Below are 21,106 nucleotides of genomic sequence, written 5' to 3' on the forward strand. Positions count from 1 at the left end.
TAATGACCCGGGGCAGGCTAATTAGCCATCCTAATGACCCGGGGCAGGCTAATTAGCCATCCTAATGACCCCGGGCAGGCTAATTAGCCATCCTAATGACCCCGGGCAGGGTAATTAGCCATCCTAATGACCCGGGGCAGGCTAATTAGCCATTCTAATGACCCCGGGGCAGGCTAATTAGCCATCCTAATGACCCGGGGCAGGTTAATTAGCCATCCTAATGACCCGGGGCAGGCTAATTAGCCATCCTAATGACCCCGGGCAGGCTAATTAGCCATCCTAATGACCCAGGGCAGGCTAATTAGCCATCCTAATGACCCCGGGCAGGCTAATTAGCCATCCTAATGACCCGGGGCAGGGTAATTAGCCATCCTAATGACCCGGGGCAGGGTAATTAGCCATCCTAATGACCCCGGGCAGGCTAATTAGCCATCCTAATGACCCAGGGCAGGCTAATTAGCCATCCTAATGACCCCGGGCAGGCTAATTAGCCATCCTAATGACCCGGGGCAGGCTAATTAGCCATCCTAATGACCCGGGGCAGGGTAATTAGCCATCCTAATGACCCGGGGCAGGGTAATTAGCCATCCTAATGACCCCGGGGCAGGGTAATTAGCCATCCTAATGACCCGGGGCAGGCTAATTAGCCATCCTAATGACCCAGGGCAGGCTAATTAGCCATCCTAATGACCCCGGGGCAGGCTAATTAGCCATCCTAATGACCCCGGGCAGGCTAATTAGCCATCCTAATGACCCGGGGCAGGCTAATTAGCCATCCTAATGACCCCGGGCAGGGTAATTAGCCATCCTAATGACCCGGGGCAGGCTAATTAGCCATCCTAATGACCCGGGGCAGGCTAATTAGCCATCCTAATGACCCGGGGCAGGGTAATTAGCCATCCTAATGACCCCGGGCAGGCTAATTAGCCATCCTAATGACCCCGGGGCAGGTTAATTAGCCATCCTAATGACCCGGGGCAGGCTAATTAGCCATCCTAATGACCCCGGGCAGGCTAATTAGCCATCCTAATGACCCCGGGCAGGCTAATTAGCCATTCTAATGACCCCGGGCAGGCTAATTAGCCATCCTAATGACCCCCGGGCAGGTTAATTAGGTGCTGGAGGCTGTCGGGGTTAACGACCCGGTACTAATTAGCACTGACCTGTGGTGCCCTTAACGACCAGCGTGGTGACGGTGGGTTTCACGGCCGATACGGTCACGGGGGTGACGAGACGGACGCCGCCCACGGGCACCGTGCGCAGGATGGTACCCGGCTGCCCCGGGGCGCCCTTCAGCACCACCTGGGGCAAAAACGGGGGGCAACGGGGGTCAGGGGGGCAATAACGGGGGGTAATAGGGGTCAGGGGGGCAATAACGGGGGGTAATAAGGGTCAGGGGGGCAATAATGGGGGGTGATAGGGGTCAGGGGGGCAATAACGGGGGGCAATAAGGGGTCAGGGGGGCAATAATGGGGGGCAATAAGGGTCAGGGGGGCAATAACGGGGGGCAATAAGGGGTCAGGGGGGCAATAACGGGGGGTAATAGAGGTCAGGGGGGCAATAACGGGGGGTAATAGGGGTCAGGGGGGCAATAACGGTCAGGGGGGCAATAACGGGGGGCAAGAGGGGTCAGGGGGCAAACTGGGGGGGATTCAGGGGTCCTGATGGGGGATTGGGGGTCCCCGGGGGTGGATTTGGGGGTCCTGGTGGGGGTTTTGGGGTCCCTGGGGTGGGTTTTGGGGTCCCCGGGGGTGGGATTCGGAGGTCCCGTGTGAGGATTTGGGGTCCCCTGGGGTGGATTTGGTGTCCCGGGGGTGAATTTGGGAGTCCCTGATGGGATTTTGGGGTGCCGGGGGTGTTTTTGGGGGTTCCCGGGGTGGATTTTGGGGTCCCCGGGGGTGTTTTTGGGGTCCCCCTGGGTGTTTCTGGGGTCCCTGGGGTGGATTTTGGGGTCCCTGAGGGTGTTTTGGGGGTCCCCGGGGTGGATTTTGGGGTCCCCGGGGTGGATTTTTGGGGTCCCGGGGGTGTTTTTGGGGTCCCCGGGGTGGATTTTGGGGTCCCCCGGGGTGTTTTTGGGGTCCCTGGGTGTGTTTTTGGGGGTCCCCGGGGTGGATTTTTGGGGTCCCCGGGGGTGTTTTTGGGGTCCCCCGGGGTGTTTTTGGGGTGCCATGGGGTGGATTTTGGGGTCCCCGGGGTGTTTTTTGGGGTCTCTGAGGGTGTTTTTGGGGTCCCCGGGGTGGATTTTGGGGTCCCCGGTGGTGGTTTTGTGGTCCCTGGGGTGGATTTTGGGGTCCCCGGGGTGTTTTTGGGGTCCCTGGGGTGGAGTTTGGGGTCCCCGGGGGTGTTTTTGGGGTCCCCGGGGTGGATTCTGGGGTCCCCGGGGTGAATTTGGGGGCCCTGGTGGGATTTTGTGGTCCCTGGGGGGGAATTTGGGGGCCCTGGTGGGGGTTTTGGTGTTCCCGGGGTGGATTTTGGGGTCCCCCCGGGCTGTTTCTGGGGTGCCATGGGGTGTTTTTGGGGTCCCCGGGGTGGATTTCGGGGTCCCTGGGGTGTTTTTGGGGTCTCTGAGGGTGTTTTTGGGGTCCCCGGGGTGTTTTTGGGGTCCCCGGGGTGGATTTTGGGGTCCCCGGGGTGTTTTTGGGGTCCCCGGGGTGGTTTTGGGGTCCCCAGGGTGGATTTTTGGGGTCCCGGGGGTGTTTTTGGGGTCCCCTGAGGTGGATTTGGGGTCCCTGGGGGTGAATTTGGGGGTCCCGAGAGGGATTTGGGGGTCCTGGTGGGGGGTTTCGGGTCCCCAGGGGTGTTTTTGGGGTCCCCGGGTGGATTTGGTGATCCTGGTGGGGGTTTTGGGGGTCCCCGGGGTGTTTTTGGGGTCCCTGGTGGTGTTTTGGGGGTCCCCGGGTGTTTTTGGTGATCCTGGGGGTGTTTTTGGGGGTCCTGGTGGGGGTTTTGGGGTCCCTGAGAGGATTTGGGGTCCCTGGGAGGGATTTGGGGTCCCCGGTGAGAGGATTTGGGGTCCCGGGGTGGATTTTGGGGTCCCCTGGGGTGGATTTTGGGGTTCCCCGGGGTGGATTTGGGGTCCCCGGGGGTGTTTTTGGGGTCCCTGGGCTGTTTTTGGGGGCCCTGGTGGGGGTTTTGGGGTCCCTGAGGGTGTTTTTGGGGTCCCGGGGGTGGATTTTGGGGTCCCCGGGGGTGTTTTTGGGGTCCCCGGGGTGGTTTTGGGGTCCCCGGGGTGGATTTTTGGGGTCCCGGGGGTGTTTTTGGGGTCCCCTGAGGTGGATTTGGGGTCCCTGGGGGTGAATTTGGGGGTCCCGAGAGGGATTTGGGGGTCCTGGTGGGGGTTTTCGGGTCCCCGGGGTGTTTTTGGGGTCCCCAGGGTGGGATTTGGGGATCCTGGGGTGGATTTGGGGGTCCTGGGGGTGGATTTGGAGTCCCTGGGGGTGTTTTCGGGGTCCCTGGGGGTGTTTTTGGGGTCCCCCGGGGTGTTTTTGGGGTGCCATGGGGTGGATTTTGGGGTCCCCGGGGTGGATTTTGGGGTCCCTGAGGGTGTTTCTGGGGTCCCCGGGGTGTTTTTTGGGGTCCCGGGGGTGTTTATGGGGTCCCCGGGGTGGATTTTTGGGGTCCCGGGGGTGTTTCTGGGGTCCCCGGGGTGGATTTTGGGGTCCCCGGGGTGGATTTTGGGGTCCCTGAGAGGATTTGGGGTCCCTGGGAGGGATTTGGGGTCCCCGGTGAGAGGATTTGGGGTCCCCTGGGGTGGATTTGGGGTCCCCGGGGGTGAATTTGGGAGTCCCTGATGGGATTTTGTGGTCCCTGGGGTGGATTTGGGGGCCCTGGTGGGGGTTTTGAGGTCCCCAGGGGTGGATTTTGGGGTCCCCCGGGGTGTTTTTGGGGTCCCCGGGCTGTTTTTGGGGTCCCCGGGGTGTTTCTGGGGTGCCGTGCCTGGGTGAGGCCCTGCTGGCCGTGGGCGGCGCCGAGCTTGGGGACGGCGGTGAGGATCTTGGCGGGAGCGCCGGTGGCGGCCGTCACCACTTTGGTGGTGATGATGGTGATGGGGGACTTCATCCCCGCGGAGCTCGAGACGCCTGCGGGGAACGCACCGTCACGGCCGAACACGGCCCGGCGGGGCCCATTGGGCCTCCTTGGGCCTCCTTGGGCCTCCTTGGGCCTCCTTGGGCCTGGTCGGGCCTGGTTGGGCCTCCTTGGGCCTGGTTAGGCCCAGTCAGGTCTGGTTTAGTCTGGTCTGGCCTGGTTGGGCTTCATCAGGGCTGGTTTAGTCTGGTTTGGCCTTGTTGGGTTTGGTCTGCCCTGGTTGGGCCTGGTTTGGCCTGGTTAGGCCTGGTCTGGCCTGGTTAGGCCCAGTCAGGTCTGGTTTAGTCTAGTTTGGTCTGGTTTTGCCTCATTGGGTCTGGTTTGGCCTGGTTGGGCCTGGTCAGGGTCTGGTTTGGCCTCCTTGGGTTTGGTTTGGCCACTTGGGTCTGGTTTGGGCTGGTTTGGCCTGGTCAGGTCTGGTCAGGTCTGGTTTGGCCTGGTCAGGTCTGGTCAGGTCTGGTTTGGCCTGGTCAGGTCTGGTTGGGCCTGGTCGGGTCTGGTCGGGCCTGGGCAGCTCTGGTTTGGCCTCCCTGGGTCTGGTCAGGTCTGGTCTGGCCTGGGCAGCTCTGGTTTGGCCTGTCGGGTCTGGCTGAGTCTGGTTTGGTCTGGTTGGGTCTGGTCTGGCCTGGTCATGGCCAGTTGGGTCTGGATTGGTCTGGTTTGGCCTGGTTGGGTTTAGTTTGCCCTAGTTTGGCCTGGTTGGTTCTGGTTTGGTCTGGTCAGGTCTGGTTTGGCCTGGTCAGGCCTGGTTGGGTCTGGTCAGGCCGGGTTAGGCCTGGTTGGGCCCGGTCTGGCCTGGTTGGGCCAGTAAGGCCTGGTTAGGCCTGGTTGGGTCTGGTTTGGTCTGGTTAGGTCTGGTCTGGCCTGGTTAGGCCTGGTTTGGTCTGGTTAGGCCTGGTCAGGTCTAGTTTTGCCTCCTTGGGTCTGGTTTGGCCTGGTTGGGCCTGGTCAGGTCTGCTTTGGTCTGGTTTGGCCTGGTCAGGTCTAGTTTTGCCTCCCTGGGTCTGGTCAGGGTCTGGTTTGGCCTTTTTGGGTTTGGTTTGGCCAGTTGGGTCTGGTTTGGTCTGGTTTGGCCTGGTCAGGTCTGGTTTGGTCTGGTCGGGTCTGGTCTGGCCTCATTGGGTCTGGTTGGGTATGGTTTGGTCTGGTCAGGTCTGGTCATGGCCAGTTGGGTCTGGTCTGGCCTGTTCGGATCTGGTCAGGTCTGGTTTGGCCTGGTCAGGCCTGGTTGGGTTTGGTTTGGCCCGGTTGGGCCTGGTCAGGTCTGGTCAGGCCTGGTTGGGTCTGGTCTGGCCTGGTCAGGCCTGGTCTGGCCTGGTTTGGTCTGGTCGGGCCTGGTCAGGTCTGGTCAGGTCTGGTTTGGTCTGGTTTGGTCTGGTCAGGTCTGGTTAGGCCTGGTCTGGCCTGGTTGGGTCTGGTCGGGCCTGGTCAGGTCTGGTCAGGTCTGGTTTGGTCTGGTTTGGTCTGGTCAGGTCTGGTTAGGCCTGGTCTGGCCTGGTTGGGTCTGGTTAGGCCTGGTCAGGTCTGGTTAGGCCTGGTCTGGCCTGGTTAGGCCTGGTTGGGTCTGGTTTGGCCTGGTTAGGTCTGGTCTGGCCCGGTTTGGCCTGGTCAGGCCCGGTCAGGCCCGGTGGTGCCCGGTGGTGGGCGGTGGCGGTCGGTGCTCACCGGTGGCGCCGGCCTGGGTGATGATGGCGGAGACGGGGATGGTTTTGATGATGGTGGTGGTCCCGGCTTTGGTGGCGCTGGGGCTGACGCTGCTGATCCCCAGGATGGTGGGGGGCCCTTTGCCCCCTCCCCCCGCGGCCGCCGCCGTCGTCGTCGTCAAAATGGTGGTGGGTTTCCCCTCCCCCGACGTCACCAACTTCAGGATCGTTCCCGCCGGAAGAGGCCCTTTCGTCTGCCGGAAGGGCGGAAAAAGGGGGTACGGGGGGGCAATTAGGGGGGAGGGGGGGAATAATGGGGTGAAGGGGGGAATAAAGGGGTGAAGGGGGGGAATAAAGGGGTGAGGGGGGAATAAAGGGGTGAGGGGGGAATAAAGGGGGTGAAGGAGGGGAATAAAGGGGTGAAAGGGGGGAATAAAGGGGTGAAGGGGGGAATAAAGGGGTGAAGGGGGGAATAAAGGGGTGAAGGAGGGGAATAAAGGGGTGAAGGGGGAATAAAGGGGTGAAGGGGGGGAATAAAGGGGTGAAGGGGGAATAAAGGGGTGAAGGGGGGGAATAAAGGGGTGAAGGGGGAATAAAGGGGTGAGGGGGGAATAAAGGGGTGAAGGGGGGGAATAAAGGGGTGAAGGGGGGGAATAAAGGGGTGAAGGGGGAATAAAGGGGTGAAGGGGGGGAATAAAGGGGTGAAGGGGGAATAAAGGGGTGAAGGGGGGGAATAAAGGGGTGAAGGGGGGAATAAAGGGGTGAGGGGGGAATAAAGGGGTGAAGGGGGGAATAAAGGGGTGAAGGGGGAATAAAGGGGTGAGGGGGGAATAAAGGGGTGAAAGGGGGAATAAAGGAGTGAAGGGGGGGAATAAAGGGGTGAAAGGGGGAATAAAGGGGTGAAGGAGGGGAATAAAGGGGTGAGGGGGGAATAAAGGGGGTGAAGGGGGGGGAATAAAGGGGGTGAAGGGGGGGAATAAAGGGGTGAAAGGGGGGAATAAAGGAGTGAAGGGGGGGAATAAAGGGGGTGAAGGGGGGAATAAAGGGGTGAAGGGGGGGAATAAAGGGGTGAAGGGGGGGAATAAAGGGGTGAAGGGGGGAATAAAGGGGTGAGGGGGGAATAAAGGGGTGAAGGGGGAATAAAGGGGTGAAGGGGGGAATAAAGGGGTGAGGGGGGAATAAAGGGGTGAAGGGGGGAATAAAGGGGTGAAGGGGGAATAAAGGGGTGAAGGGGGGGAATAAAGGGGTGAGGGGGGAATAAAGGGGTGAAGGGGGGGAATAAGGGGGTTCGGGGGGTGGTTTTGGGGTCCCACCTGCAGGATTTGGGTGACGGGCCCCGAGGGCGCCTGCCCGGTGACGGCCGAGCTCTGCGCCGGCTTCGTCTGCACCACCGACATCACCTTCCCCAGATTGGAGATCTGCGGGGGGGGGGGGAAAGGGGACCCCGTCCAGATGTGGGGGGGGAACCCTCACATCTGGGGGGGCATCATCTGCCCCCTCTGCACCCCAACAACCCCCAGTCCAGATGTTTGGGGGCTCTAACCCCCCCAGCTCCCCTATATCCAGATGTTTGGGGGCTCTAACACCCATATCCAGATGTTCAGGTTTCCCTGATGCTCCCCACACACACACACTATCCAGATGTTCGGGGGTCCCTGACTCCCAGATCCAGATGTTTGGGGGCTCTAACCCCCCCACCTCCCCCCATATCCAGATGTTTGGGGTCCCTGAGCCCCCCCAGCCCCCCCAGCTCCAGATGTTCGGGGCTCCCTGGCCCCCCCAGATCCAGATGTTTTTGGGCTCTAGCCCCCTGTATCCAGCTGTTTCGGGGGGCTCTAACCTCCCCCCCGGTCCGTATCCAGCTGTTTCGGGTTCCCAACCCCCCCCACCCTGTATGCAGATGTTTTAGTGACTCTAACCCCCCTGTATCCAGCTGTTGGGGTTCCCCAGTCCCCCCCCGGCCCTGTATCCAGATGTTTGGGGGATCTAACCCCCCCACCTCCCCTCATATCCAGATGTTAGGGGTTCCTGACTCCCCCCCCACCCCGTATCCAGCTGTTTTGGGGGCTCTAACTCCCCCACCGCCCCCCATGTCCAGATGTTTCGGGTCCCTGACTCCCCCGGCTCCCCCAGATCCAGATGTTTGGAGGCTCTAACCCCCTGTATCCAGATGTTTGGTGGCTCTAAACTCCCCCCGCCTACCTCGTATCCAGCTGTTCAGGGGGTCTAACCCTGCCCCCCCCCGCCCCGTATCCAGATGTTTTGGGGGCTCTAACCCCCCTATAACCAGATGTTTGGGGTCCTGACTCCCCTGGCTCCCCCGTATCCAGCTGTTCAGGGGGCTCTAACCCCCCCCCCACCCCGTATCCAGCTGTTTTGGTGGCTCTAACCCCCCCCCTCCCCCCTTATCCAGATGTTTGGGGTCCCTGACCCCCCTGGCTCCCCCATATCCAGATGTTTGGAGGCTCTAACCCCTCAGATCCAGATGTTTGGGTCTCCCTCACCCCTGTATCCAGATGTTCGGGGGGCTCTAACCCCCCCACCACCCCCCTTATCCAGATGTTTGGGGTCCCTGACTCCCCCGGCTCCCCCATATCCAGCTGTTTTGGTGGCTCTACCCCCCCCGCCCCATATCCAGCTGTTGGGGGTCTCTAACCGCCCCCCCCCCCCCGTATCCAGCTGTTTTGGGGGGCTCACCAGGGCGCTGCCCCCCGGGACGGAGATGGGGCTCTTGACGAGGGTGATGGTTTTGGTGACGCCGCCCACCACGGTGGTCACCACCTGCGCCGTCGGCTGCGCCACCGTCACCGCCCCCGATTTGTGCACCGTAATGATGGGACGCGACGGCGCCGCCACCGCCGCTGCGCCACCGCCGCCACCGCCGCCACCGCCACCGCCACCGCCACCGCCACCGCCACCGCCACCGCCGCCGCTCGGGGGGGCAGCGCCGACCCCCGTCCCAACCGCCGCCGCCGCCGTCTTCAGCATCCGCGTGGCCGGAGTCGACACCTGCGGCACCGCAGCAGTACTGGGGGGACTGGGGGATACTGGGAGGGGGACTGGGGGAGACTGGGAGGGGGACTGGGGGGACTGGGAGGGGGACTGGGGGGACTGGGAGAGGGACTGGGGGGACTGGGGGATACTGGGAGGGGGACTGGGGGGACTGGGAGAGGGACTGGGGGGACTGGGAGGGGGACTGGGGGGACTGGGAGAGGGACTGGGACAACTGGGAGCCATACTGGGAGAACTGGGAGAGGGACTGGGACAACTGGGAGTGATACTGAGGGAACTGGGAGTGATACTGGGGGAACTGGGAGCCATACTGGGAGGACTGGGAACCATACTGGGAGGACTAGGAGAACTGGGAGAGGGACTGGGGATACTGGGAGAGGGACTGGGGGAACTGGGAGTGATACTGGGAGAACTGGGAGCCATACTGGGAGAACTGGGAGTGGTACTGGGAGAACTGGGAAAACTGGGAGAGGGACTGGGGGGACTGGGAGAGGGACTGGGAATGCTGGGAGAGGGACTGGGAGAACTGGGAGCCATACTGGGAGAACTGGGAGCCATACTGGGAGAGGGACTGGGGGAACTGGGAGAGGGACTGGGAACGCTGGGAGAGGGACTGGGAGAGGGACTGGGGGGACTGGGAGTCATACTGGGAGAGGGACTGGGAACACTGGGAGAGGGACTGGGGGAACTGGGAGTCATACTGGGAGAACTGGGAGAACTGGGAGAGGGACTGGGAACGCTGGGAGAGGGACTGGGACAAGTGGGAGCCATACTGGGACAACTGGGAGTGATACTGGGGGAACTGGGAGTGATACTGGGAGAACTGGGAAAACTGGGAGCCATACTGGGGGAACTGGGAGAGGGACTGGGGGAACTGGGAGCCATACTGGGAGAGCTGGGAGAGGGACTGGGGATACTGGGAGTGATACTGGGAACCCAGTGCCCCCATTAACCCATCCCAGTGCCCCCATTAACGGCTCCCAGTGCTCCCATTAACGGCTCCCAGTGCCCCCATTAACGGCTCCCAGTGCTCCCATTAACGGCTCCCAGTGCCCCCAGTGCTCCCATTAACGGCTCCCAGTGCTCCCAGTGCCCCCATTAACCCATCCCAGTGCTCCCAGTGCCCCCATTAACGGCTCCCAGCGCTCCCAGTTCCCCCATTAACGGCTCCCAGTGCCCCCATGAACGGCTCCCAGTGCTCCCAGTGCCCCCATTAACCCCATCCCAGTGCTCCCAGTGCCCCCATTAACCCCCTCCCAGTGCTCCCAGTGCTCCCAGTGCCCCCATTAACCCATCCCAGTGCCCCATTAACCACTCCCAGTGCTCCCAGTGCCCCCATTAACCCCCTCCCAGTGCTCCCAGTGCTCCCAGTGCCCCCATTAACCCCATCCCAGTGCTCCCAGTGCCCCCATTAACGGCTCCCAGTGCTCCCAGTGCCCCCGTTAACGGCTCCCAGTGCCCCCATTAACGGCTCCCAGTGCTCCCAGTGCCCCCATTAACAGCTCCCAGTGCCCCCATTAACGGCTCCCAGTGCTCCCAGTGCCCCCATTAACAGCTCCCAGCGCTCCCAGTGCCTCCATTAACGGCTCCCAGTGCTCCCAGTGCCCCCATTAACAGCTCCCAGTGCCCCCATTAACGGCTCCCAGTGCTCCCAGTGCCCCCATTAACGGCTCCCAGTGCTCCCAGTGCCCCCGTTAACGGCTCCCAGTGCCCCCATTAACGGCTCCCAGCGCCCCCAGTGCCCCCATTAACGGCTCCCAGTGCCCCCATTAACGGCTCCCAGTGCTCCCATTAACGGCTCCCAGTGCCCCATTAACGGCTCCCAGTGCTCCCAGTGCCCCCATTAACGGCTCCCAGTGCTCCCAGTGCCCCCATTAACAGCTCCCAGTGCCCCCATTAACGGCTCCCAGTGCTCCCAGTGCCCCCATTAACGGCTCCCAGTGCCCCCATTAACGGCTCCCAGCGCCCCCAGTGCCCCCATTAACAACTCCCAGTGCCCCCATTAACGGCTCCCAGTGCTCCCAGTGCCCCCATGAACGGCTCCCAGTGCCCCCATTAACGGCTCCCAGTGCCCCCATTAACGGCTCCCAGCGCTCCCAGCGCCCCCATGAACGGCTCCCAGTGCTCCCAGTGCTCCCAGTGCTCACCATGACGGGGCTGGGCGCCACCTTGACGGGCAGCGCGGTGGCTCCGGGGGTGACGGCGACGGTTTTGACGATGGCGCCGGGGGGAACGCTGAGCACCGTCGGCGCCGACGCCGGAGGGATCTTCTGAGTGGCCGCGGCCGCCGCCGCCAACGCCGCCATTCCGCTCATCTGGGGGCTACTGCCCAGCACCTGGGGGGGACCCCAAAACCAGTGACCCCCCAGGGACCCCCCAGTGACCCCCCAGTGCCTCCCCAGTGACCCCCAGTGACCCCCCAGTGCCCCCCAACGCCGCCATTCCGCTCATCTGGGGGCTACTGCCCAGCACCTGGGGGGGACCCCAAAACCAGTGACCCCCCAGTGACCCCCCAGTGACCCCCAGTGCCCCCCAGTGCTCCCCAGTGCCCCCCAACGCCGCCATTCCGCTCATCTGGGGGCTACTGCCCAGCACCTGGGGGGGACCCCAAAACCAGTGACCCCCCCAGTGCCCCCCAGTGACCCCCCAGTGACCCCCCAGTGAGCCCCAGTGAGCCCCAGTGCCCCCCCAGTGACCCCCAGTGCCCCCCAACGCCGCCATTCCGCTCATCTGGGGGCTACTGCCCAGCACCTGGGGGGACCCCAAAACCAGTGACCCCCCCAGTGCCTCCCCAGTGCCCCCCAGTGACCCCCCAGTGACCCCCCAGTGCCCCCCAGTGCCCCCCAATGCCGCCATTCCACTCATCTGGGGGCTACTGCCCAGCACCTGGGGGGGACCCCAAAACCAGTGACCCCCCGGTGACCCCCCAGTGACACCCAGTGACCCCCAGTGACCCCCCAGTGCTCCCCAGTGCCCCCCAACGCCGCCATTCCGCTCATCTGGGGGCTACTGCCCAGCACCTGGGGGGGACCCCAAAACCAGTGACCCCCCCAGTGACCCCCAGTGACCCCCCAGTGACCCCCCAGTGAGCCCCAGTGCCCCCCAGTGCCCTCCCAGTGCCCCCCCAGTGCCCCCCAACGCCGCCATTCCGCTCATCTGGGGGCTACTGCCAAGGACCTGGGGGGGACCCCAAAACCAGTGACCCCCCCAATGCCCCCCAGTGACCCCCCAGTGACCCCCCAGTGACCCCCCAGTGACCCCCAGTGCCTCCCCAGTGACCCCCAGTGACCCCCCAGTGCCCCCCAACGCCGCCATTCCGCTCATCTGGGGGCTACTGCCCAGCACCTGGGGGGGACCCCAAAACCAGTGACCCCCCAGTGACCCCCCAGTGCCCTCCAGTGCCCCCCCAGTGACCCCCAGTGACCCCCAGTGCCCCCCAACGCCGCCATTCCGCTCATCTGGGGGCTACTGCCCAGCACCTGGGGGGGACCCCAAAACCAGTGACCCCCCAGTGCCCCCCCAGTGACCCCCTGTGACCCCCCAGTGCCCCCCCAGTGCCCCCCAACGCCGCCATTCCGCTCATCTGGGGGCTACTGCCAAGGACCTGGGGGGGACCCCAAAACCAGTGACCCCCCAGTGCCCCCCAGTGCCCCCCAGTGACCCCCAGTGCCCCCCCAGTGTCCCCAGAAACCCCCCCCCAGTGCCACCAGTCCACCCCCAGTGCCACCAGTGACCCCCAGTGCCACCCCCCAGTGTCCCCAGTGATCCCCAGTGCCACCAGTGCCCCTCCCAGTCACCCCCAGTATCACCAGTGGCCCCACAGTGGCCCCAGAGACACCCCCCCAGTGCCACCAGTCCACCACCAGTGCCACCAGTGACCCTCCCAGTGCCACAATGGACGCTCCCAGAGCCACCAGGGACCCCCAGGGCCACCAGGGACCCCCAGGGCCACCAGGGACCCCCCCAGTGCAACCAGTGACACCCCCAGTGCCACCCCCAGTCTTCCCCCAGTGCCACCAGTGGCCCCACAGTGGCCCCAGAGGCCCCCCGAGTGCCATAGGGGACCATCCCAGTGCCACCAGTCCCCACCAGTGCCACCAAGGACCCTCCCAGTGCCACCAGTCCCCACCAGTGCCACCAAGGACCCTCCCAGTGCCACCAGTCCCCACCAGTGCCACCAAGGACCCTCCCAGTGCCACCAGTCACCCCCAGGGCCACCAGGGACCCCCCCCAGGGCCACCACCAGGGACCCCCCCCAGTGTCCCCAGTGTCTCCAGGGACCCCCCCAGTGCCACCAGTCCACCACCAGAGCCACCAGTAGCCCCCTCAGTGCCAACGGGGACCCTCCCAGTCCCCCCCAGTGACCACCAGTGTCCCCCCCAGTGTCCCCAGTGTCTCCATGGACCCCCCCAGTGCCACCAGCGCCCCCCCCCAGCCCCATAGCGCCCCCCCAGCCCCATAGCTCCCTCCTCCCCACCCCATAGCCCCCCCAGCCCCACAGGTCCCCCCCACCCCCGCCCCATAGCGCCCCCCACCGCACTCACGGTGCCAGGGGAGCCCTCCTGCCCCATAGCACCTCCTCCCCAGCCCTCCCCTGCCCCACAGCTCCCCCCTCCTGCCCCACAGCTCCTCCTCTTCGCCCCACAGTCCCCCTCCCCGCCCCATAGCTCCCCCCCAGCCCCACAGCTCCCCCTCCCCAGCCCCCTCCTGCCCCATAGCACCCCCCCTCTCCCGCCCCATAGCGCCCCCCACCGCACTCACGGTGCCAGGGGAGCCCTCCTGCCCCATAGCACCTCCTCCCCAGCCCTCTCCCGCCCCACAGCTCCCCCCCTCCACCCCATAGCTCCCCCCTCCCTGCCCCATAGCACCCCCTCCCCAGCCCCATAGCCCCCCCAGCCCCATAGCACCCCCTCCCCAGCCCCCCCTCCTGCCCCATAGCACCCCCTCCCCAGCCCCATAGCCCCCCAGCCCCATAGCTCCCCCCTCTCCCGCCCCACAGTCCCCCTCCCCACCCCATAGCTCCCCCCCCAGCCCCATAGCCCCTGCCCTCCGCCCCATAGGTCCTCACTCTGCCCCATAGCTCCCCCCTCCTGCTCCATAGCTCCCCCTTCTCCCGCCCCATAGCTCCCCCCCGGCCCCACAGCTCCCCCTCCCCAGCCCTCTCCTGCCCCATAACTCCCCCCCTCCGCCCCACACCTCCCCTCCCTGCCCCATAGCGTGCCCTCCCCAGCCCTCTCCCGCCCCATAGCTCCCCCCCTCCGCCCCATAGCTCCCCCCTCCTGCTCCATAGCTCCCCCCCAGCCCCATAGCTCCCCCCTCCCCGCCCCATAGCTCCCCCCCAGCCCTCTCCTGCCCCATAGTGCCCCCCCAGCCCCATAGCACCCTCCTCCCAGCCCTCTCCTGCCCCACAGCTCCCCCCCCAGCCCCACAGCTCCCCCTCCCCAGCCCCCTCCTGCCCCATAGCTCCCCCCCAGCCCCATAGCTCCCCCCCAGCCCCATATCTCCCCCCCAGCCCCCCAGTCCCGCCCCATAGCGCGCCCCCCATTGCACTCACGGTGCCGGGGGGCCCCTGGCCGGGCACCACCATGCGCACTCCGGGCAGGGGGGTGACGGTGACGGGGGCTTTGCCGGGGGGCGCCGAGCGCACCGTCACCAGGGGGGGGGCGGCCGCGGCGGGGGGGGCGGCGGCAGCCGGGACCTTCAGCACCGCCGGCAGCCCTGAACACACCGTCAGCCGCCGACCCATAGCGACCCACGGCGACCCACAGAGACCCATAGAGACCCATAGAGCCCCCCCCGACCCACAGCGACCCATAGAGCCCCCCCCGACCCACGGCGACCCATAGAGACCCATAGAGACCCATAGAGACCCACAGAGACCCATAGAGACCCATAGAGACCCATAGAGACCCCATAGAGACCCATAGAGACCCACAGAGACCCCATAGAGACCCATAGAGACCCACAGAGACCCACAGAGACCCATAGAGACCCATAGAGACCCATAGAGACCCCATAGAGACCCATAGAGACCCATAGAGACCCACAGAGACCCCATAGAGACCCCATAGAGACCCATAGAGACCCCATAGAGACCCATAGAGACCCATAGAGACCCCATAGAGACCCATAGAGACCCACAGAGACCCCATAGAGACCCATAGAGACCCATAGAGACCCCATAGAGACCCATAGAGACCCATAGAGACCCATAGAGACCCCATAGAGACCCATAGAGACCCATAGAGACCCATAGAGACCCCATAGAGACCCACAGAGACCCCATAGAGACCCATAGAGACCCATAGAGACCCATAGAGACCCCATAGAGACCCATAGAGACCCATAGAGACCCATAGAGACCCATAGAGCCCCCCCCCGACCGTCAGCCACCGCCCCACGGCGACCCACAGCGACCCATAGAGACCCCCCCTGACCCATAGAGAACCCCCCCGACCCACAACTGACCCATAGAGCCCCCCCAACCCACAGCGACCCACAGACACCCACATCCCCCCATATCTGCCCCCCATCCCCCCCATATCCACCCCACACCCCCCATATCTCCTCCCAATCCCCCCCACATCCCCTCAATCCCCCCCAAATCAGCCCCACATCCCCCCATATCTGCCCCACATCCCCCAATCCCCCCATATCTGCCCCCCATCCCCCCATATCTGCCCCACATCCCCCATATCTGCCCCCATCCCCCCCATATCTGCCCCACATCCCCCATATCTGCCCCCATCCCCCCATATCTGCCCCCATCCCCCCATATCTGCCCCCATCCCCCCCATATCTGCCCCCCATCCCCCCATATCTGCCCCACATCCCCCATATCTGCCCCCATCCCCCCCATATCTGCCCCCCATCCCCCCATATCTGCCCCCCATCCCCCCATATCTGCCCCCATCCCCCCCATATCTGCCCCACATCCCCCATATCTGCCCCCCATCCCCCAATATCTGCCCCCCATCCCCCAATATCTGCCCCACATCCCCCCAATCCCCCCCAAATCTGCCCCCATCCCCCAATATCTGCCCCCCATCCCCCCAATATCTGTCCCATATCCCCCCAATTTGCCCCACATCCCCCCAATCCCCCACTATCTGCCCCCATCCCCCCATATCTGCCCCCCATCCCCCCATATCTGCCCCCCATCCCCCATATCTCCCCCCAATCCCTCCATATCTGCCCCCCATCCCCCCATATCTGCCCCCATCCCCCCATATCTGCCCCACATCCCCCCAAAACCCCCCAATCCCCCCATATCTGCCCCCATCCCCCCATATCTGCCCCCATCCCCCCATATCTGCCCCACATCCCCCCAAAACCCCCCAATCCCCCCATATCTGCCCCCATCCCCCCATATCTGCCCCACATCCCCCCATGTCTGCCCCAATCCCCCCATATCTGCCCCACATCCCCCCAATCTCCCCCAATCCCCCCATATCTGCCCCACATCCCCCCAATACCCCCAAATCTGCCCCCATCCCCCCCATGTTTGCCCCCATCCCCCCAATCTACCCCACATCCCCCCATATCTGCCCCACATCTCCCCCAAAGCCCCCATATCTGCCCCACATCCCCCCCACATCCCCCCATATCTCCCCCCAATCCCCCCAATATCTGCCCCCCATCCCCCAATCCCCCCCATATCTTCCCCACACCCCCCATATCTGCCCCACATCCCCCCAAAACCCCCCAATCCCCCCCATATCTGCCCCACAGCCCCCCATATCCACCCCACACCCCCCATATCTCCCCCCAATCCCCCCCAAATCAGCCCCACATCCCCCCCATATCTGCCCCATCCCCCCAATCTCCCCCCAATCCCCCCCATATCTGCCCCACATCCCCCCAATCCCCCCATATCTGCCCCACATCCCTCAACACCCCTATATCTGCCCCCCATCTCCCCCATATCTGCCCCCCAATGCCCCCATATCTGCCCCACACCCCCATATCTGCCCCCCATCCCCCCAATCTACCCCACATCCCCCCATATCCACCCCACATCTCCCAATCTACCCCACATCCCCCCAAATCTGCCCCCCATCCCCCCCAAATCTGCCCCACATCCCCTTAATCACCCCCATATCTGCCCCACATCTCCCCCAATCCCCCCAAATCTGCCCCACATCCCCCCAAATCTGCCCCACATCCCCCCCACATCCCCCCAATCCCCCCCATATCTGCCCCCCATCCCCCCCACATCCCCCCAATTCCCCCATATCTCCCCCCAATCCCCCCATATCTGCCCCCCATCCCCCCATATCCGCCCCACATCCCCCCAAACCCCCCCAATCCCCCCCATATCTGCCCCACACCCCCTCTATCTCCCCCCACACCCCCCCCCATCCTCACCGGGGGTTCGGGGGGTTCCTGGTGTTGTCCCTCCGAGGTTGGCGGCGGCAGTGGCGGCGGTTCCGGCGGCGTTGGCGTTGGGCAGCACCTGCAGCGCTGCGGCGGCGGCGTTGGCGGTTCCGGCGTTGGCGTTGGCGTTGGCGTTGGGCGTGAGCAGCGTGAGCCCCACGGCCCCCACGGCCTGGGGGGCAGCGGGCGGCGGGGCGGGCGCGGCGGGCGCGGGGCTCTTGGGGGGATTGGAGGGGACGGAGGGCACCGGGGCGGCGGGCGCCGGCGAAGCGGCGGCGGCGGCGGCGGCGGCGGCGGTGGCGGTGGGGATCTCGTACTTCTGGAGCTGCAGTAGGTAGGAGTCGGCCGTGGGCACCGCGCCCCAGCTCACCTCCAGCGACGTGGTGTTGGCGCGAACCAGCTGGACCCGCGCCGGCGCCGGCGGACGCTCTGCGGGGACAACCACAGCGCCATGGGGGAACCCCGGAGACGGCCAAGAGGACCTCCAGGACAACCCCAAAGGCACCAAAGAGGCCATTGGGAGGGTCTGCAAGGGCTGGAGAACGTCAAGAGGCCCCCAAGAGGCCCAGGGGGGGCCTCAAGATGGAGCCATGGAGGCCGCAGGACCACAGGAGGCCCCAGGGGTTCAGGATGGGCCTCAAGATGGAGTCATGGAGGCCGCAGGACCACAGGAGGTCCCAGGGGTTCAGGATGGGCCTCAGGATGGGCCTCAGGATGGAGTCATGGAGGCCTCAGGATCACAGAGGGTCCCAAGAGGCCCAGGGTGGGCCTCAAGATGGAGTCATGGAGGCCGCAGGACCACAGAGGGTCCCAGGGGTTCAGGATGGGCCTCAGGATGGAGCCATGGAGGCCGCAGGACCACAGAGGGTGCCACAGGTTCAGGATGGACCTCAGGATGGAGCCATGGAGGCCTCAGGGGTTCAGGATGGGCCTCAAGATGGAGTCATGGATGCCGCAGGACCACAGGAGGTTCCAGGGGTTCAGGATGGGCCTCAGGATGGGCCTCAGGGCCACTGTTGGCTTTGGGATGAACCCATGAAACTCTCTGGACCACAGAAGGTCCCATGGGTTCAGGATGGACCTCAGGATGGAGCCATGGAGGCCTCAGGACCACAGAAGGCCCCAGGGGTTCAGGATGGAGCCATGAAGGCCTCAGGGGTTCAGGATGGGCCTCAAGATGGAGTCATGGAGACCTCAGGACCACAGAGGGTCCCATGGGTTGAGGATGGGCCTCAGGATGGAGTCATGGAGGCCTCAGGACCACAGAGGGTCCCAGGGGTTCAGGATGGGCCTCAGGATGGAGCCATGAAGGCCTCAGGACCATAGAAGGTCCCACGGGTTCAGGATGGACCTCAGGATGGGGCCATGAAGGCCTCAGGACCATAGAAGGCCCCAGGGGTTCAGGATGGGCCTCAGGATGGGCCTCAGGATGGAGCCATGGAGGCCTCAGGACCACAGAGGGTCCCACAGGTTCAGGATGGGCCTCAGGATGGACCTCAGGGCCACTGTTGGCTTTAGGATGAACCCATGAAGCTCTCTGGATCACAGAAGGTCCCATGGGTTGAGGATGGACCTCAGGATGGAGCCATGGAGGCCTCAGGACCACATGGGGTCCCACGGGTTCAGGATGGGCCTCAGGATGGAGCTATGGAGGCCTCAGGGGTTCAGGATGGACTTCAGGATGGACCCATGAAGGCCTCAGGACCACAGAAGGTCCCAGGGGTTCAGGATGGGCCTCAGGATGGGCCTCAGGATGGACTCAGGGCCACCTGTTGGCTTTGGGATGGAGTCACGAAGCCCTCAGGACCACAGAAGGCCCCACAGGTTCAGGATGGGCCTCAGGATGGGCCTCAGGATGGAGCCATGGAGGCCTCAGGACCACAGAGGGTCCCATGAGTTGAGGATGGACACAGGAAGTCCTCAGGACCACAGAAGGTCTTCTGGGTCCAAGATGGACCCAAGAACATCTCAGGGCCTCGTGGCGGCCCACAGAAGGTCATGAAGAACATCTCATGGCCTCCTGATGGGCCCAGAGAAGGTTTTGTGGTTCCCGGATGGATCCGAGGCCTCGTGGTGGCCCACAGGAGGTCATGAAGAACATCTCATGGCCTCGTGGTGGCCCCCAGGAGGTTTTGTGGTTCCGGGATGGACGCGAGGCCTCGTGGTGGGCCGAGGAGGCCCCGGTGGGGCGCGGTGGCACTCACCGGTCTCGAGGTACCAGAGGTCCTTGCAGCAGACCTGGTTGTTCCAGGCTTTGCGGTAGCCGTCGCGGCCGCTCCAGATGTAGAGGCGCGTGGTGATGGCGACGGCGCAGTGCCCGGCGCGCGCCCGCGGGACGTTGTCCTCCAGCGCGTCCATCACGATCGGCTCCCACGCCATCGACTCTGGGGGGGGCACCGGGGGTCAGGGGGCACTTGGGGGGCAGCTGGGGGGCAGCGGGGGGACCGACATACGCTTGGGGGGCAGTGAGGGGGGTGGGGGGCAGTTGGGGGACAGTGAGGGGCTTTGGGGGGCACTTGGGGGGCAGTTGGGGGGCACCAGGGGGGGACCAACATGCACTTGGGGGGCAGCGAGGGGGCACCGGGGGGACAGCGAGGGGGGTGGGGGGCACCAGGGGGGAACCGACACGCACTTGGGGGGCAGCAACGGGGGTGGGGGGCACTTGGGGGGCAGTGGGGGAGACCAACATGCACTTGGGGGGCAGTTGGGGGGCAGTTGGGGGGCAGCGAGGGGGCACCGGGGGGACAGTGAGAGGGGTGGGGGGCACCGGGGGGGACCGACATGCGCTTGGGGGGCAGTTGGGGGGCAGCTGGGGGGCATCGGGGGCACTGACATGCACTTGGGGGGCAGCGGGGGGGCAGCGGAGGGGGCGGTTGGGGGGCAGTTGGGGGTCGGAGGGCAGTTGTGGGGCAGTGGGGGGGCAGCGGGGGGACACCAACACGCACTTGGGGGGCAGCAAGGGGGGTTGGGGGGCAGTTGGGGGGCAGCTGGGGGGCACCAACACGCACTTGGGGGGCAGCAAGAGGGGTGGGGGGCAGTTGGGGGGCAGTGGGAGGGGTGGTTGGGGGTCGGAGGGCAGTTGTGGGGCATTGGGGGGGTGGTTGGGGGTCAGAGGGCAGTTGTGGGGCAGTGGGGGGGTGGTTGGGGGTCAGAGAGCAGTTGTGGGGCAGTGGGGGGAGGTGGTTGGGGGTTGGAGGGCAGTTGTGGGGCACCAGGGGGCACCGACATGCACTTGGGGGGCAGCAATGGGGGTGGGGGGCACTTGGGGGGCAGCTGGGGGGCACTTGGGGGGCACCGACACGCACTTGGGGGGCAGCGACGGGGGTGAGGGGCACTTGGGGGGCAGTGGGGGGGACCGACATGCGCTTGGGGGGCAGCTGGGGGGGCAGTTGGGGGGCGGCTGGGAGGCAGTTGGGGGTTGGAGGGCAGTGGGGGGCAGTTGTGGGGCAGCTGTGGGGCAGCCATGGGGCAGCCATGGGGCAGCCGTGGGTCAGCTATGGGGCAGCCGTGGGGCAGCCGTGGGGCAGCCATGGGTCATCTATGGGTCAGCTATGGGGCAGCCGTGGGTCAGCTATGGGGCAGCTATGGGTCAGCCGTGGGGCAGCCGTGGGGCAGCTATGGGTCAGCTATGGGGCAGCCATGGGTCAGCCGTGGGGCAGCTATGGGGCAGCTATGGGTCAGCCATGGGTCAGCCATGGGGCAGCCATGGGGCAGCCGTGGGTCAGCTATGGGTCAGCCATGGGTCAGCCATGGGTCAGCTATGGGGCAGCCATGGGGCAGCTATGGGGCAGCTATTGGTCACCTATGGGTCAGCTATGGGGCAACCGTGGGTCAGCCATGGGTCAGCCGTGGGGCAGCTATGGGGCAGCCATGGGTCAGCTATGGGTCAGCTATGGGTCAGCTATGGGTCAGCTATGGGGCAGCCATGGGTCAGCTATGGGTCAGCTATGGGTCAGCTATGGGGCAGCTATGGGGCAGCTATGGGTCAG

At 64.9% G+C, this 21,106-nt stretch overlaps 1 protein-coding gene across 1 annotated transcript in view; it reads right to left on the reverse strand.

Moving 5' to 3' along the window:
• The window catches only part of HCFC1 (host cell factor C1), a 58,992-nt gene that overhangs the window by 23,760 nt on the left and 14,126 nt on the right, over positions 1-21,106 (reverse strand). Inside the window, 9 exon segments of the mRNA XM_054052192.1 lie at positions 1,164-1,302; positions 3,937-4,079; positions 5,752-5,983; positions 7,043-7,147; positions 8,427-8,738; positions 10,889-11,077; positions 14,296-14,459; positions 17,109-17,546; positions 19,322-19,501. Coding sequence (XP_053908167.1) covers positions 1,164-1,302; positions 3,937-4,079; positions 5,752-5,983; positions 7,043-7,147; positions 8,427-8,738; positions 10,889-11,077; positions 14,296-14,459; positions 17,109-17,546; positions 19,322-19,501 — 1,902 coding nt within the window.

This window comes from Cuculus canorus, chromosome 32, assembly GCF_017976375.1.
Source record: "Cuculus canorus isolate bCucCan1 chromosome 32, bCucCan1.pri, whole genome shotgun sequence".
Lineage (NCBI taxonomy): Eukaryota > Metazoa > Chordata > Aves > Cuculiformes > Cuculidae > Cuculus > Cuculus canorus.